Source organism: Ambystoma mexicanum, chromosome 9 (assembly GCF_040938575.1).
Source record: "Ambystoma mexicanum isolate Mex_15411 chromosome 9, UKY_AmexF1_1, whole genome shotgun sequence".
In the NCBI taxonomy this organism is placed as follows: domain Eukaryota; kingdom Metazoa; phylum Chordata; class Amphibia; order Caudata; family Ambystomatidae; genus Ambystoma; species Ambystoma mexicanum.
The window spans coordinates 1,262,046,420-1,262,065,152 of record NC_090931.1 but is presented as its reverse complement, the minus strand read 5'-3'; the positions used below and the strand labels follow the sequence as shown (position 1 = coordinate 1,262,065,152).

The 18,733-nt window shown below is 44.8% G+C and overlaps 1 protein-coding gene across 2 annotated transcripts in view; it reads left to right on the top strand.

Moving 5' to 3' along the window:
• CCDC93 (coiled-coil domain containing 93) overlaps positions 1–18,733 on the top strand; it is a 2,015,088-nt gene that overhangs the window by 150,810 nt on the left and 1,845,545 nt on the right. For both annotated transcript variants that reach the window (XM_069616593.1, XM_069616592.1), the window contains exon 5: positions 1,974–2,072. In XM_069616593.1, the coding sequence (XP_069472694.1) occupies positions 1,974–2,072 (99 nt within the window). The remainder of the gene's footprint in view (positions 1–1,973; positions 2,073–18,733) is intronic.

Here is an 18,733-nt window from a genome sequence, read left to right as displayed (position 1 = left end):
ACGCAGGATGGGGAACATGCATGGGTGTGCCCCCACTGTGCTTGTATACCCTTGAACTCATGGCAATGTTTTTTCAAATTGGTAACCCTCTCAGACTTGCATTGAGGATACGGAGTGCATAGAGACTGTCAGCCGAGGCGCTTTCTTTGAATTATTAAAATGAATTGATTGATTTTACAACCGGTATTCAGGTATGTATATATATATATATATATATCTATATATACACACACACACACCCAAACACACACCCCCACACCCACACGCACACCCCCACACGCACACCCCCACACCTTCCCTCTCCCCCCCCCCCCCCCACCCGGTTCCTACCAGCAGCCTTTGGTGCGTAGGAATGGAAGCATACTTTGTACATCTGGCCTGTCTGATATAAGCGTGTGGTTAAGGTGATTGGGGGGGATTAGGGAGGGGGTGTTAATAGAAGTTGAGTTTGCTAGTTACATACATATTAGGTATACTTCACAGTAGCGAAATGGCTCCTTTTGTCTGTGTGTGCCTAGGCACTGAAGTGGATAGGCTGCTTGATGAAATGTCCTGTAGAAAAATCTCCTCTGTCTCGTGAGAGATGGCTCACATAACTGACCCGCTCCAACAACCAGCATTGGTAAAGCCACCATATTTGTCTTTTGTGTAAGCATGGGACAGTCATTTGCCAGACACTCTCATAATGTTACTACCTAGCCACCTAGCAATAAGAATGCAAAAGCTAGAAAATGTTGTGAGCACCTTGGCTATAACAGCAGTGCCTGGTAATAACCTAATACCAAAACTGTTGGCTTTGCAAATGCGTGTTTTTAACATGACTTGAGATGTGAGGAAATGCACTGCTTAAACAAGTGGCTAAAGGCACACTCGGTTAAGACTTTTTCTTTACAACAGTAGCACATTTGCCAGCTGCAATTAAGCCATTAACTCTCAGCAGACTATTCAGAAATAACCCTGGCAGGCCAACGTTTGATGTTACTGCTTGATAGAGATATCTCAAAGATCCCAGAGAATGTATTTTTTGTGCAGGTAGAGGCAGATCGTGTGTAGGAAAGGCCATAGGGCTTATTATGCCCATGGGTAGTCATTGTGTAGGTAAATAACCAAAAACACCCACAAGCTGGGTGTCACTCCTCACATCGCAACCCCCTCCTATTTGTTCTCCAGTGCAAAGATTTTGGTTTATAGGAGGCAGTTTGGCACCAAATAATATTCAAAACTAAAAATGAAAGAATATCCCAAAGCTCATCTTAGCAAATATCGGTTCTGCATCAAGCACAACCTACTGATGCTACCTAATCGTGATGATTTAACTCATTAATGAACTTATCCAGGATTGTATGTCGTCCGTATACAACCCTCTTGTTTCTTGATGAATGTATGCACTTACATATCCTGTTGATTAATTACTCGAACTTTGTTTGGTGATTGAAAACAATAAAAGAGTTTTGAGAAAATGTTCAGATAGTGTTATGTGACCCACTGTATTAAAACTGCCTGCTGTATCAATTTGACTCCTTACCTTTGCATTGGGAAAAATGCTGGCTTGTGAATGCTACTAGTTAAAACCCTGCCAGAGGCATTCCGTTTCATCCTCCAATGCTGGTGGGTAATGGACAGGGATGTCGTGGTGTACTGGGGGTTAAGTAGGGTAAAGGGGGAATATTTGCGCAGGCAATCACATGCCATCATTTTTGCATGCAACGGGAGCAAAGCATGTACTTAAAAATACACTCCACTGCACGATATGATAGAGGGTCGTTGTCCAAAAACATGGTGCTTGTTTATAAGAATGAATGCTTGAGTCAAAGCAACGCAGAACATGTCAGCCGCTAAATTGTTTGACACCTTCGTTAGCATCTTACCGAAGGATGTTTGAATCTGAAAGATATGCGTAATTCTTTTTGAAGGGAAACGTACTTTGAATTTAGAATTCTCTCCTGTCCTGATGTCATTTATTTATTTTTTAGTGGCTTGTGAAGCGTGCCATCGAAACAAGAGAGGAGATGGGTGACTACATCCGGAGCTATTCTGTGTCACAGTTTCAGAAAACACACAGCCTTCCTGAGGTAAGGTGCAGTGCTTCTTTTCATTGTGTGCCATAAGGCGATTGGCACCGAGTGTTAAAAACAAGTTAGCTTATTTTGGGATCCAATCGTTTGTTGGTCTTTTGAACTAGTTAATATTCTCCGACATAGCAACAGTCCTAACATTTAGGGCCTGATTCATGGAACATTTTCCTTTGGGATTGTGCCATTATAAAATACGTCCATGAATCAGGCACCTTAGACTCGTGTCTCTGATCACATATGAGCTTGTTAGTCACTGATGGCTCCTGGGGGAAGCAAACCTTAGAAGCATGTATGTATGAGAAGAAGGACTGCTACCAGACTCCTCTGAAGGTGTGTTTTTTCCATCTTGGGATCTTCATCAATATTCATATGCACCGAGTAGTTCTGCCATTGTGCTGGGTAAATGAACAGTCAGCAACCGTAGAGCAGACTCATAAACAGATACATTATACACCTTCCTGTTGGATTTCAAGCTATTTTCTTTTTTAGCTGCTCCAAAAAGCACATGCATGTCGATTTTCAACTTATATCCAGTTTTATATAAACGGGAAAAGGGGACCGGGCACCAATAAACATGTACTAAGATGTGACGATGCATTCTATCACCCGGCTCCAGAATTCCACAATGCCTTGTTGTGGCAGTTTGGCAGTTAATTTGTCTGTTCTGCGAGCTTAAGGACCCTTTGAACTCTCTTCCACAGTGTAAGTGATCTTTTTCTTCACACACTACTATCCTCCTCCCTCCTAGATCCTCGTTAGTAAATCTGAATTCAAACTTGATTCAGACTTCTACATCCCAAAGCCTTTATGGACTTTTACTCTGCACATGACTTGCCCTTTGAACACCACTATCCTGCTTTCTCGTTCATCCCTATTACCCATGCCCACAGCCTTGAATATGATAATATATGATAGGTTATTTATAACGCGCTTATTACCCAGAGGTTTCTAAGCGCGGACCCGGTATCGAACCTGTGTTGCTCCGTGTCGTCTTGCTTCCAAGACGAGCACGTTGCCGCTGAGCTATCCTCCTGAGGCTATCCTCCCACCACAACCGCCAGCTGACGGCTCTACTGCTTTTATGGCCTCCTACAAAGCATCCCTTCTTTCCCTCTAAAGTGCGTGGACTCATCAAAGCCCTGCTATTATATCACCATTCCTCTGTTAATATAATACCATTCCCACGTTATTATACAACCACTCCTTCGTTATTACCCCTCTCTTCACTCCCGGCTCTGCAAAAATTCCCCTCCCCACCACTCAATGGCCGCCCCAACTCCCTCCTCTCTATTCTCAGCCAGCAACTTTACTTTTTATTTCTCCACTAAAATCTCCGAAAAAGGATATTCTCACTACCCTCACTTTCGCTACCATCCCTTTCATACCTTCCTCTCTACTTGTGTTCTCTTCTACTACTTCTATGTGGTTAACCCATCATGTGCTCCGTTGGACCTATTTTAAACAAAGACAGCCAAACTCCTAGCACCTCTTTACTGCTTCAACCACTCCTCTTGTTTTTACCTCAATCTTTCATTTGGAACCATTCCTGCTTGGTGTGACATAGCAACTATCATATGTTTCCTAAATGCAACCTTTGCAAACCTCAACAACTCTGTTAACTAATGGTTTGTTTCTCTTCCTACACTACTCCAAGATATCTTTGCATGAAGTGCTCAGGCGCATTGCTACTTACCTGGTGGCTAGCAGACTCTGCAAACTCCTCCAATTTGGGTTCTTTTGTAGGCACTTCATGAAAACGACGCTCACATTTGGCTCTCCTCGATTCTCATACTCTTAAATCTCTTGGCTGCTTTACACATAGTTGGCTCCCCCTCCAATCTCCTTGCCTCATCCAACATTAGCAAGCATGACCCTGTCCTCGACGGGATCACATCCGACCCCCCTTGCAGTGAGTGTTTCCCAGAGGTCTTTTCCTGTTCCACGCCTCATCACCCCCTATATCTGGTCGCTCATTAAACTAATCTGTTGTATGTACATTTTCTTAACTTACTGTTCTTAAAATCTCGTTTTCTTGTCTTTCCTTCTCTTAACTTCCCAGAACTCCTCTTCGCTCCACTTTTCTTTGGTTTATCCTGGGTACTTTACATTTCGGTTTCGGATGACTTCTTGTTGTGGTAGAGTTGCCAACAAAGGGTGCGAAATGTTCCTCCTTCCTAGCTCACATCTTGAGAGACGTTTTATAGCATTTGAAGTTCTTTCTCTAGTTAAGGTAACTGTGCACACTCTTCAAGCTACGTTTGATATCTCAGGCCTTCACATATTTCTGGGGATTGAGGATGCGAGGTGTGCAGGGGTGACTTCACAGCCGTCACAACACTGATGGACAAATTCCGGTGTAAATGAGCCGCGCAATCAGCTGAGAACCAACTCTGGTAGGTTTCTCCTCATTCTATTACAAGACATTCTATTCTGTGTTTCGGTCCGTTACCTTATGCTTTCTGTCTTGATGTCCCCCCCCCTTCTCCTGCCCGTCTGTGTTCGGAGGTGTTTTGTTGTTCCTTCATGTTCCCCACTCTTTATTCTGCTTCCTGATCCAAGCCTTTCTTCATGCACCTGTTTTTCTTCACCCCTCCTCTTCCTGGCTCTTGATTCTGGCTGCTATTGGAAGCTTTTGCTGGCCTTGCAACCTCCAGGCCATACTAACCATTCCATCAGCACTGCAAGCACTATATTATAGAATCTTTCCCGTGATGGAATTTTCACCACCTGGGAATCATTCCTGAAGAAGCTGTCCTGTATACATCTGAGACACAGTGGCCACCAGGAGGGACAAAACCCTACTTCTTCATGCTATAGACTCAGAAGCACCCACAGGTGAAACAAGTTATCTGAGTTGATTCTGGGCTTTTAACACTTAAGAAATGCATTCCCCCCACCCCCTCCCATTTGCCAGAATGCAGCATTGTTTTACTGTGTCTGATAAGTATTGTGGTTCATGGGTCAAATTTTCAACTTCCTGGGCTTCCGGAATTTTACCCCTCAGTGTTCTGCCTCTGGTTCAATATTTTCTCAAGCGGTTTCGTTGTTTTGCTCTCAGCCCTGCTCCAGCCAGCAGGCTGGAAGGCTTGTTGCCTCTACATGCTCCTAATGCTGCGTGTATGTGCTGCGCAGCATCTTACTCTGATCCCAAGTAACATCTGGAGCTCCACTGACTTGCATCTTCCCTCTCGACTCTGCACTGGCTTCTCAGACATGTGTACCTCCTATCATCTCTTACCACTTCTCTTCAGTGTCTCCAAGGATTGGGCGCGCAGTGTTCCCTTTGCCTCTCATGGGATGGCTCAGTGCTTTGGTTTTACATCATTTCACTCTGCCTGTCACATGTGTCTTCTAGGGTTTTGCCTTGTAATGTCTGCCTGTTTCCACTCCTTATCTTCACTCGCTCCTTGAGTGCCATCATTGTGGCACAACCTTTACACGCCAAAAGATGCAATGCCGTCATAAATAAGGCCTGAAATGGCCCGTGACGGTGACCTTATCAACATAGGCCGCTGTAGGCAAACTTACTCTATCCTCTGTGTATAGGGTATTACATGACTGGACGTTATCGGGTGATGACTCATACAGTTTTTCTGCCTCCCATATGTTGCTAGGCTCATGGCCCCTAGGCGAAGGGAATCCCTGACAGCTGCCTGTATATGGTTTTGCAGCACAGCAGTCCGTCATGCTCTTCCAGGGCTGAGGCCCAAAAAGTAACTATGTAGACTGGCCAGCAGGGCTGTGCTTAAACTAAATCACATCCCATGAGGGAAGCATTTTCTTGTGCCCCCTTCTCTTACCCCTAGTTCATTTGGGTCCATTTTCGTTTTCCATGCTACAATATTAAGACCCAAAACGTCAATAATTGTTTAAATTCAACATTTTTGGTAACTATATACACGCTGTGCCGCCACAAAAAGAAAGAAATAACAGAAAGTGCTGTGCTTTAGTTTTTATGTTGTGTGTTTACTGAAGTCCTTATAGCGGGTACTGTTTTGCGCCTTCCAATGTTGCCAGTGTAGTGAACTGAGGTACAGAAGGATTCAGCAATAAGCGCAAGATCACACATCTTTGCTTAAGTGAGGACTATGGGATTGTAATAGTCGACCTGTGTCCATCTGCAACATTTTGACACAAAAATACATTTCCAGAGCATTATTTTCTTAATCCGTGGACTTAACTTGTGCCATTGAAAGTAGATGCTCTCTCCATTTTGCTGTAATCATTTCGACCTCCACCCCCAAGTTAATGGTTTCATGTCAAGCTAACAAACTGATCCTGACGATCCTGTTCAACCCTATTGACACTCCACTACTGAATTTTAGTCTGTCGACCATTATGCATCCTGCACCATTGCCCTTCCTCAAACTGATTTTTTACGCTCAGTCTCTTTTTTTGACCTATCTGACCCTTGAAGTTGGTCTCCTCCGTCTCGCTCCATGTAGCCTTTTCCCCCTTCCCTTAGCTGATAGCGCTCTTTGACATGCCACAAAGCTGCCTTGCAGTTAGTGACCTCTGTGTCAGGATCCTTTTCGGTTTGGGCTATTATGCGGCGCTTGCGCCACCTATAAGCCGAAACTATTGCATTAAAGTATAGATGAGGAGAAATGGCATTTGATGAGGGACACACAGCTTGAAAGGTGTTGTTTGGTAATTTGCCCACCCATTGACTGCCCATGGCCATGCTTATCAATATGGCCATTCCCACCCAGTTCCCGCCCCTCCACGCCCAAAAACACTTCTTCATGGGAACCCTTTGATCTCGCTTTATCAAGCCTTAACATCAAACATTGCAGTCAAAGTGCATGCCAGTGTTTTTTTTAAAGTACGTTTCTGAGAGCTATTATTTGGAGCTGTAAACGCACCACTGGTATAATAAAAAGTCTTAACCAGGTCTGCCATCAGCCACTCGATTTATAATCAATATATACTGGTCCTCTCCTGAAACCTCCATCCCCTTTCCTCACCCCAAGCCCAGCTACAAGCTGTTTTCCCACCCCTATTCCCTCTCAACAGGAGATGCTGCGATGAACCCTATTTTGGGAAGGGTGAAAACACTTTCTGCCTTCTCGTGCCCCATGCCCAGCTGCCATTAGAGTATCCATTTCCCCATCTACCCCCATTCTATTTGGTCATGGCGTCCTGCAGCAGACCGCATGTCTCAATCTGTGCATGCATTACACTCTGTCACTTAACTGCCTGTTTCAAGAAGGCATTTGATTTTTCCAGTCAACTTCTTAATCTGTGTGACATAGCATGAAGTAAATTAGGGGCTGTTTGCAACTCTCTTGATTAAAATGAAGTTATCCTTATTGTGCTTAGAAATATTTGAGAAGCTGAATCTGTTGAATATATAATAGAACGAGTACCGGCACAAACTCTACTGTAGTTAAGAGCTTTCACTGAACAACTTTTCCAATATAAATCCAGAGGTCTGTACCAATGTCCACACACACTCACACACACTCTCGTAACTTGCGTGTCGTGTGGATGATTTTTTTAATTATTATAATTATTATTATGTGAAATGGATGTTTAAATAGATGATTATTTCTTGTATTACTGTGATTTGTTGGGTGTCCTGTGAGAAACCTGATGGTATTCTCCCACCTACTCCCCCGGGACCTTCCATTTAGGTGGCTGGGGATGGGCCATCGCTCTGGGATCCTGACCTTGGGGGCTGGACAAACGAGTAAGGATCACCTGAGTAGAGGGTCACTGGGGATTGGGAGGAGAGTACTCAAAGGCAAGACATAGTATTCCCCTTTTCCCAATTATACACCAACCCACTCTCCCTCAGCCTTAATGGGGTATTTCCAAGCACACCCCATCTCCCCCTGCCCATTTCCACTAAGTACTTGGATGAAGAAGAGCCAACTGGGAGCAATGCAGAATTACCCATATAAATAACATAGGGATACACAGTCAGGCCTACCATGTAACACCAGCATACTGTCCCACTGATGGAGTCTGGCTTGGTCAGGCAATCAAACCAAACCATTTACACCTGACTCCACTTGACAATCACTTCAGGTATAAAAGGTGTGATTCTGCCAGTAAGTATGAGCGAGCTGGGATTGCTGATTGGAACATGAAGACAGCAACACCAGAAGCTTGGGAGGACAGGAGGAGAACGGGATGCTGAGACGGTGTACCAGAAAGGTCCCAGCGAGGCAAAGTAGCGGGTCTCCATGAAGCTGTGGGAAGGCGAGGTGCAGGTGGTGACACCCTGACCTCACACCCAAGGCAAGCTAATAACTGTTACAAATACTGAACTGTTGCAGACCTGCAGAAGGGAAGGAAAGGTGGCAAACAGGCTGCCCTTCTGGAGGTGATTATCCAGAGGAACCTGAGCATAGTTTGTGGATAGGTCCTGATAAGGATCAATGTGAATGTTCCATTCCCTGAAAGCTGCTACCATGTTTATGCTAAAGAATACCATTGAAGTTGTTGTTATTCTACTCTGAAAGTTACCATTGAAGCACTTATGTGTTTTGGTTCTGAAGAAGTAGACTGGCTTGCGAGTAAAACTGTAAGGCAAGAGGTGATTGCCCAGAAGAAATCTGGTGAAAGGTTACGCCAGGTAGTAGAAGGTTCAAGTGCTGAAGAGTAGTACTATTGGAAAACAACATATTGAGTTGTGGCATTTGGGGAAGAATTGTGAAAGCTGATTGAAGAAAGGTTAAAATTCTTCCTGCAGTTCTTCTTAGAGCAGACCATTCTTACCAAACTATTTGTTGTTGCCAATGATGTGAAAGAGTTCTTATTCCAAGAGAAGTGAGAGCTTTTGACTTTGACAAGATACTTAATTGAAACAACTGAACTTTGTGTAAAATCGTATTTCCTTGTTTTTCCTTTACACTGTGGACAAAACCCTTGTTTGGATCTGGGGAAGGGGCGTTCGCTCAGTCCATGTCAAGACACATTGATCATACTGTGAACCAGGTTATATGCTACATATTTGTTGAATTGAATTGCCATATAATACCTTTTTTCTTTGTTGCATAAGTGTGAGGGTTAGATATCCCTTGGCAAGACTGTTCCCTTTAGTTTACTTCAGGCAGGGAAATCCTTGTTCGAGTTGGGATAGTGAGGCGTTCATTCAGCCTGTTTTATTTAATAATATGGCAGAAGTTGAAAACGCTTTATAAAGTTGACTACCTCACATTTCTGACCCCTCACACAGCTCTGTGGGGTTCTCTCGTTCCCAGCCCCAAGACTTATTGGGTCTTTATCCACCACACAACAAGGGGATGGGCTTATCTCCCACTGTCCAGTCTGAGTTGAGGACGGTGCCTGAAAAGGGTCAGAAACGATACCAGCCATTGGTGTAGGAAGTGGTAAATTATTATTCAAGTTAACTCTCATGTAACCAACAAAACTATTAGATTACGGAGAAAAGGAGGGGAGAACTCGTATCCCTAATAAGGGATTGCCTGTCCTCTAAAGGGGAGGGGAATCCCCCAGTGGGATGCTGCTTACACTGACCCCTATGCGTTGTTCAGCTTAGCTGGATCACCTTGCTAGTCCCAAAGGGGGTGGCTTACTCTTGGGGAGAGGGATCAAATGTCCTGCTTCGTCACAGTTTTCACCGAGGGTCAAAAGTAAATGTTAGATAGGGGAGATAGTATGCATGATTTACAGACTTTGACTTTAAGACTCTGGTACTCGCACAGTTTGATTAGTTGGGAGCAATTCGCTGTAGTGAATTTGAGCTAGGGCAGGAACTCGGACTGCAAAACCCCTTTTCAGATTTTAGAGGAGGATCGCATTGTTGATAGTGTCAATTACAGAAGCTTGTACTTCACATCTATTGTTTATTCCTGTTGAAGGGGGTGGCTATCGAAGCATATGATGACAATCGTGTGAGTACCTGGCAATAGAAGACAAATGCCGAAATTGACAGCAATTCTAGCATATTTTACCTGACATTTGGCGTTGGTACTAGGCACATTGTGCGAGTATGTTATCATTTGATGGCAACACCTGGCATATTGTGCGAGAACATGGATTTATGATGGCAAATCCAGACATATGGTGCAAGTACCTGAGAATATGTTTGGAAAAACTAGCAAATGATGTAAGACTATGGTAATACAATAACTTTCAAATGGTGTAAGCACTTGAGTATTTGCCGGCAATATTTGCCAATTGTGTGTAAATGTGTATATGGTGGAAGTGTCTGGGGAAATGTGCAAATACCTGTGTATGTGATGGCAACAACTGGTATCTCATAGCAATATCTCTTATATCATTGGAGTAGGTGAGTAGAAAATGTTTGTACCTGCCAACTGCTGTGAGTACTCGGGCACATGACAATGCCTATCAAATGGTGTGGGAACTTGGGCCTCTGATGATGATACCTGGCTACATAGTAAACATGTGTACTCCTTTAAAGCAGCAATTGCTCTCTTTGCCAGTGTTACATTTCACTGCTTTCACTCCCCATAGCCCTGCCTTGTGTGTTATCCCTCATTCGCACATGATCTTGGCATCATCTCATCCCCCAAAATTGTAGACACTGTTCTGATGTGTTGTATCTGAGTTATTTATAAACCTCCCCCAAGAACCCTGTTGTGTCATTCCGTTCCATCACTGCTGTGCCTTGGAGTGAGAGAAGTTGAGGGGACTCCTAGTCCATAAGGACTTTTAAGAGCGATTGGTCATGGACAGCAGGACATATGGAATTGGGGAAATTTGGGAGACCGGGAGGAATCGTCCAGAGTGAAGAGAACCATGTTAGGTTGAGACATCTAATGTATAAAGACAATATAGAAGGACAAGGGCATCTGTGGACCACAGTACACTAGGCATAGGTGAAGTGAAAGAAGGATGCATGGCAGGATGTGCTCCAGCAGGGAAAATGGGAATATATTCAGAAAGACTTAGGCACTCATTATGAGGTTGGTTTTATTTGCAGATATCACCTTTTTCATTAAAAAGAATGTAATTGGTGATTATTATTGATCTTTAGGTTTAAGCAAAACAGTTCAAAAATGCAATTGGGGATGCTTCTAGTTGGGAGGAGTATAGGGTGGGGGGTAGAGGGTTTGTTAAGTTTAGTTAAGTAGGGGCCAGTCAAGCACATAGCATACCAATGCCAGGCAAGATGGTAATAACTCACGGGCATAAACTCGTCCAGCGCGTAACGCCGTCGATAGCAGCACACGCCTTTACAGCCACAGGCAAACATGGCATTACATAGCAACACCACCAACGTTTCCAGAACGCTCAGGCTCATGACATGGAATGTCAACAGCCTCTGCAACGCAGTCAAGCGCCGCTTGGTACGGCAATTTCTAAACAGACACGCATCAGACATAGTGTTTCTGTCCAAGACCCACCTCGCGGGCACAGAATGTACCCTATTCAAACGTACAAACTATAGGTTAGCACTCCACACAGGCTTCACTATGGGTTCAAGGGGCGTCATGATCCTGATACACAAAAACCTCTCCTTCTACCTGAACACAGTGACCCAAGACACCGGCGGCAGATATGTATATGCGACAGGCACGCTATGGGATTTCTCTATCGCTCTACTAGCCACCTATGCATCGCCAACCCTGCTAGCGCCACTACTCAGTGATATTGCGACGCTGATCACAAATGACACCTGGTACTGGGGGGAGACTTCAAAGAAGTCATGAATACAACCCTGGACCGTTCACATTTACGTGGTAGAAATCCCAACGTACCTACTAGACATGCCACATTTATGAATGCACTGGGCCTGTGCGATATATGGAGAGATCTCCACCCCAACACTAGAGAATACTCTTTCCACTCGGGGGCACACGCCTCGCTCTCCAGACTAGATTATTTCTTCATCCCATCAACTGACCTGCATAGGGCACAAGAAATAAACCTGCTTCCCAGGGGTATCTCCGACCGCTCCCCGCTGGAGCTAAAACTCACAACATCCAGGCCGCTTCCCCCACCGAGTTGGCGCCTGAACAGCTACTATCTGGGCGACCCGGAGATAGTGGATAGGCTCCAAGAGGCCACCAACACATACTTCGAGCAAAATACGGAGACCGCATCGGACCCCAGGACCCTATGGGAGGCCTTTGAGGGACATCACCCGACACCATCAACGCAGGACGCCCTCTGCTGAAAAAGTTTCCGAAGTGCACAGCTGTGGACATTACATGTCAAAGATGTGGAATACGTTGGAGGAACATCCAGTCGAGGAGTTCTTCTTATTCATTGATGGTTAAGGATGTCCCTGTCCGTGCTGCCCCCAAGGACTCCTTCCTTCTGCCCATAAGATGTGAATGCAGCCAAAACGTACTGGGTGCCCAGGTTCTTTCCTAGGGGAGGGGGGGGGTCCACCCTGTGTATTCGATCCAAAAGTATATCATCCTATGGGATCGCCAACAGCAGATCTGCGCAAAGAGTTTGTATTGCATGCTTAAGGTCTTTGTCTGCGATTTACTCTGGGACATTTTTAATGCGTATATTGGACCGCCTTGATCGATTCTGGAGGTCTTCGCACTGGATTTCTAGATTGTGCATCATCTGTGCTGGCTGCTCCAGACTTTCATCATTTTTTCTCGAGTCTTCTGCCAGTTCCTGTAAAGCTTGTTCTGTATCATCAACTCGCTCTGCTAGTTTTGAGATTTCCCCTTTAATTTTGAACACAGCACTTTTAATGTCTGATCTAACTGCAACGATCTGTCCTTGAAAAGAATCCTGAAGCGTTTACTTTAGGCGCTGTTGATGCTCGGCTAGGCATTGGAATAATTCTTCTTTGGTAATTGCCATCGGATCTCTGTATTCTTTCCTTGCTTTGTGTGGTGACCATGTAATTGGGGAGTGAGTCTAGCCGGGCGTGTCTATCCCTTCTGACTGCCAGCACCCTGTAATTGTCCCCTCTGTCCTTTGAGTACTCACCTTAGGGGGTGCCGGAGTGCCTTTGATGCGTCCTCTCCCTTTAGCACTCGACATGTGCTTCTTTTGGGATAGATCACCTATCTGACGGCTTGCTGTTGATTCACTAAGTCGTCGGGATAATATTCGCCACTCCGTCCAGTGGTAATCACTGTTGTATCTCCTCCCAGCGTTAGTGCTCACCTATGGCCTCTGGAGACTGCACATTAACCAGAGGGGATTGCCAGATGACCCTCCTGCCATACGCTTTCAGTCCTGTGGGTCTCATGTGCAGCCCCCAAATTCTGAGTTCTCTCGTGGTCCATATCCCTTTGTCGGTGTAGCCTTGTCTCCGTTACTGCTGCTTTAACCCTCCTGTTACTTGGGTAATAAAAGGAGTCTCACCCCTTAATTGGCAATTTTAAAGTTGGAGGAAGGATGGGGAGCCAAATGACCTTGTATGTCTCTAGGGCTTCCCTGGTTATGTTACAAGCTCTACCTACTAATGTACCATGAATGGAGTCAATGTCCCTCAGCAATTCGTTGCATCGTTCTTCATCTTTCACCCCGGGGGGGGGGGTTCCGGTTATTATAATGATGGAGGTAAGTCACCTTGCTCTATACAACATCCTCCTCCGGTAGCAACATGTATCACCCCTGCTTTGTTTTCAAAAATATAAAGGGCGACCCCTCGATTTTTGTTATAGGTGGCGGATACTCAAAACGGGGTATTTCAGTAGACAAAATAGAGATTAAAGTATACAGCTACCCCTCCCTTTTCTTTGCAGGTCTAGTGATTCTTCTGAAAATACATTGCAGTTGTTGGAAGCAATACTGCACTGAGCAACTATATTCTTTAAAAAAAAAGTATTTAATAGTTAAACAGTTTCTTACAAATGTAAATCAAAACAGAATACAATAAAACATACACACACTTAATAAAGTGTGGATTTAGTAAAGGTTTGTTCTTTTTATCAGTGGCACAGATTTAAATGGTTTATACATAGTAGATCTAACAAGGTATGCTTCTAGGGAAAAACAATATTCAATTCTTCTCTGTTCCAGTTTTGGTTGCAAACAGATGAAATTGGAGGAAGGGGAGGCAGAGGGTCAAGGAGCAGAGTTAGCTAATGGATCACAGTGAGGAGGGGGTGGCGCTGTTGGGACCACGTGAGGAGGAGGAAGAATATGGGTTAGAAAAGAAGCAAGGTACAGAAGTCTCCCCATGCAGAATAAGTAAATGTGTGAAGAGGTAAATGTGAATGTGTGGCAAAGTGAATGCTGAAGCAGTAAAGACATAGATCCTCTTCTGGAAAGCATAAAATGCACATGCTAGTCTGGAGTAATCAATTTTCCTGTGTGTGTCTGACGTTAGAAACCTTCCTTTGAAATGTGATGTTATTTTCTGTGACACTGTACCTCTGTTCAAGTTCCAGAAATCTGTTGATTGTTTCCTGTATTTGTTCATATGTTAGAGATTCCTTTACCATGGCCCTGGTGATTTATTAATGGTGTCTGCTATATACATAATGCAGTTTACTTTGAAGGTGATGCCTGCTGGTAGGGGCAGCCAAATAGCAGTCAGAAAGTATGGGCACTATGTGGTCATATTTGTACTGATCTTTGATGATGTGGTTGTCTGCATGGAGGACATTTCTCTCCTGTGTCCTAAAGTGATAGTGGGTTGGGTGGTAAGAAGGGTGTTTTTCTGTCTAGGTGAGATAGGACCAGGGCCTTTATGATGAGTCTCAAGTTGGTGTTTGGTAGGGTGCTTTGTAATCTCCCTTAAATATGGAGGCAAGGGGACAGGATGTAGGAGTAAGTAAAATTACTCGCTATAGTGACTACTACTCTACTTCCTCCATACAGCCCTCTGTTAGGTTTAGAGTGGTTTCTATGTTCTTTTAATGGTTATGAATTCCAGTATATTTAACATGTTATTGTATTGTGATGTTTCTACATTCTTTATTGCATGCACTGTTTAGATCTGACTCTGGTTCCAGAACTCATTAGGGTTCTGTGATCAGTTGGTCAGCTGAGTTTTCCGTTCAAGCAGTGCTTGCTGCCTGCGTTAACTTAATGAAGTCCTTTTTACACCTCTTCCTGCGTCTGCTCAAATTCAACATTGGCGATGAGGATCCTCTTTCAGGCGTGCAGTGAGCTGGAAATCTGGTACCTGCATGCTTGCGGCAGCCATCGCAGAGGAAGCGGAGAAGAGGAGGACACTAGGCAGCAGGCACCGCGACCCCGCCCGCAGTGCGTTCCAGGTCAGGAGGTGTGAGCGAGAGGATAGCAGGCGGGGTGCGCAAGAGCGATTTGGCTGTAGGGGCTCGGGTGTCACGGTGCGCAATTGCGTGAGGCCCCGACCCCACAACGGACATCATGGTCCGTCTCCAGCCACGCGCCTGAGAGTTAAGGGGGAGTGGCCCAGCTACGGTGCTGCGAAGGAGTGAAAGGGGCGTGGCATGCCTATGAAACTGCACCAGAAGACTGAGTGGAGGCTGGGCATTGTGACGTCGTTTACCCAGCAACCAACACACATTGAGGAAAGCGTCCCTGTTCCAGTAACTGAACGAGAAAACATTGTTACCTCACAATGGCAGCAATTTGTTAGAGAGACTGCAGGACGTATTGGAGACTTGTGCCCACTATAAATCCTGTGTTGATTACCAAGAAGCACCATTGTCCCACATTTACAGCGCTTTGCTAAAGAATCTGCAGGACGCTTTAGAGACTGGTGTCCATTGCGATTCCTCGCTTTACAATCGCAAGGCATTCCCAACTAATACACCCTGTCAGCCAGTGAGGGAGGGGTGATGGCTGCAGCCATCCCACCGCCTGCACCTTTCCTAGCGGAACCAAGTCGCCCTCCCATTAGATGGGACAAGTGGAGGGGCATATTCGAAAACTATGTTGTGGCCATTGGAGGAGACAGATTCAGTGCAGCAAGAAAGAAGGCTCTTCTACTGCACAATCTAGGGCCAGAAGGGCACAGTGTATTTGATGGCCTTGCGAGGAGTCGTGGGCATATTGCAGATGAAGCAGATGAATATTCAGTGGCTGTCAAACAGATCGAGGAACATTTTGAACCAAAGAAAAATGTCACGTTCGAACGCCACAAGTTCTTCCAACGTGTTCAGGAGGGCTCAGAATTGGTGGAATCATATATTGCGTCTCTTAGAACCTTAAGCCACACATGTGACTTTGAAACATTAACTGATTCCTTGATAAGAGACCAGTTGGTAAGATGTACCAACAGTGTGAGGGTACAAGAGAAGTTGTTGGCCAAAGATGTTACTTTGGAACAAGCGATTGAACTTGCCCGCAGCATTGAACAAACAACACAGTATATAAAAGAAATGAAGGTCGACAAACAGGTGTCGCAGGCTGTGTGTGCAGTCGGACCAAGGAAGAGGTCGACTACGTCAACGGCCAGAAGAGAAGGGTGGAACCAGAGATGCAACAAGTGCGGCAGTCCCGAGCATGTGTCCAACTTCCCCAGCTGTCCTGCCAGGTTTGCAGAGTGTTTTAAATGCAAATGCAAAGGTCACTTTGCCTATGTGTGCAGGGAGCTCTCGATTAATATGTTGGAGCAGAGAGAACAGGGCGGTGATGGGCTAAGTCGGTCCGGCACAAGTGCACACAATGTAGCATCACCTGTCCAGGAAACAGCACTGAGGCATGTTTTTCAGATTTCGGCTGTGTCAGGTGAACAGAGTGGACCCGTCGATGAGTTCAGTCGATGGGTGATGTTTAAAGATGAAGGTTGACTCAGCATCACCTTGGACCATCATATCTGAAGACACTTTGAGGAACTGTCTGGGCAAAGATGTGGGTGAGGTAAATCCTGCCACAGTACAGACGTGTGGTTACAGAGAATCTGCCATTGAATTGGTGGGAGAATTCCAAGGTTTGATTCTTGTGGCAAGAAAGGGTGCCTCGTTACTTGGTTGGAATGAGCAGAGGAAATTAGGTGTGCAGATTCAAGCAAGTGCTTTATATCCAGTAACCATAGCAGAAATGGATGACAGATCGACAAGAGAGTTTCCTGACGTCTTCACAGAAAAACTGGGAGAGTTGAGGATTTTGAACATGACATTAAGTTAAAAAGCAGAGCCCAACCTGTGATACATAAATTGAGGCCTGCTCCTCTAAACATCAGGCAGCAGCTTTGAATAATTGGGTGATCTGATCCAGAAGGGTGTAATCGAACGCATTGGTGGTACGGAGTGGCTTTTGCCTGTGGTTCTAGTGACTAAGAGTAATGGAAAACGGAGACTCTGTGTGGATATCAGGGGATTGAACAAGAACATTCTTATTGAGAGACTTCTCTTACCCATTATAGCCGAGACATTGGTCACTCTGGGAGAGCCCATATGGTTCTCTGTGATTGGCTTGTCTGCTCCTTACCACCAAGTACCTCTGTCGAAAAAAGTGTCAACACCTAACATTTGTCACCCCTGAATGGACTTTTAAGTTCCTTCGCATGCCTTTTGGTTTGGCTTCAGTTTTCCAAAACCAAAAGTGATTGAGGAAGTTTTGAGGTGGTTAAAAAGTGTGGCAGTGTTTACGGACAACATTGTGGTATATGCTGAATGTGAGAATGAACATGACAGGGTGCTGAGATGTATTTTGGAGAGGTTGAGAGATGCAGGACTCGCAGTGCAAATGATTAAATGAAAGATTGGAGTCAAGGAAGTAGAATACCTTGTACACAAAATATCCAGTCAAGGGGTTTCACCTAAGAGTAATTTGGTGGAGGGCATTTGTAAAGCACCAGCACCGGTTGACAAAGACCAATTAAGATCCTTTATGAGGTTAGCAGAATTCTATCACAAATTTGTTAACAAATTTGCTTCCATTTCCACTCCATTGAGGAATCTCCTTAAGAAAGGGATCAATTTTAAATGGTCTGAGGAATGTCAATTAGCTTTTAGAGCCATTAATGAAGGTATTTCTAAGGCTCCATCGTTGGGTGGGTTTGTGTCTGGGAGGAGGACCGTGCTCTCAGTAGATAAGTCTGTTAGGTTTGGGTGCCACATTGGCTCAACTTGATTCAGGAAAAATTGAACATGTAATAGTCCTTTAAGACCATTATGGGGAGCAGAAAAAAACTATTATAGAGAGAGAAGCTCTACCAGTGTTTTGAGCAATACATCATTTTAAATTATTTCTTTGGGGTCAGGAATTTCAGATAAAGACGGACCATAAACCTCTTGTCCAATTTATGAGCAGTTCTGATTGAGCCAGGAGTTCGTAGAGAATTGCTAGATGGATGGTAGGTTTACTGGGTAACTATTTTAGAATAAGTCATGTACCTGGTAGGGAAAACGTGGTTGCTGACTGCCTGTCTAGACTTCCTGTGGGGGATGGAGACATTACTGATGTGACGAGAGAGCAGGATATGGTCATCGCTGAGGTTGCATGTAGTGCTTTGGACAAGAGCGAGTGGCTGGAGGCTGACGGAGAGGATGTCACTGTGACCAAAGTGAAGGAATGGACAACAGAGGGGTGGCCCAGCAAAGAGAACTTGGATAGGTGTTATGACAGATACTATGAGATGAAACTAGAATTAAGTCTATCCGAGGATGGGTGTAGACTTAGGAGAGGATCAAAGATTGCGCCTCCTCTAGGCATCGGGGTCCGGTTGGTAAATTTAGCCCACCAAGGTCATTTGGACATGGGAGGTACCAAGAGACTGTTAAGACAGTCATTTTGGTGGCCAGGCATGGATAACGCAATTGAAAGAAGGGTCCGGTCATGTAAGGAGTGTGAAAAGAGCGATA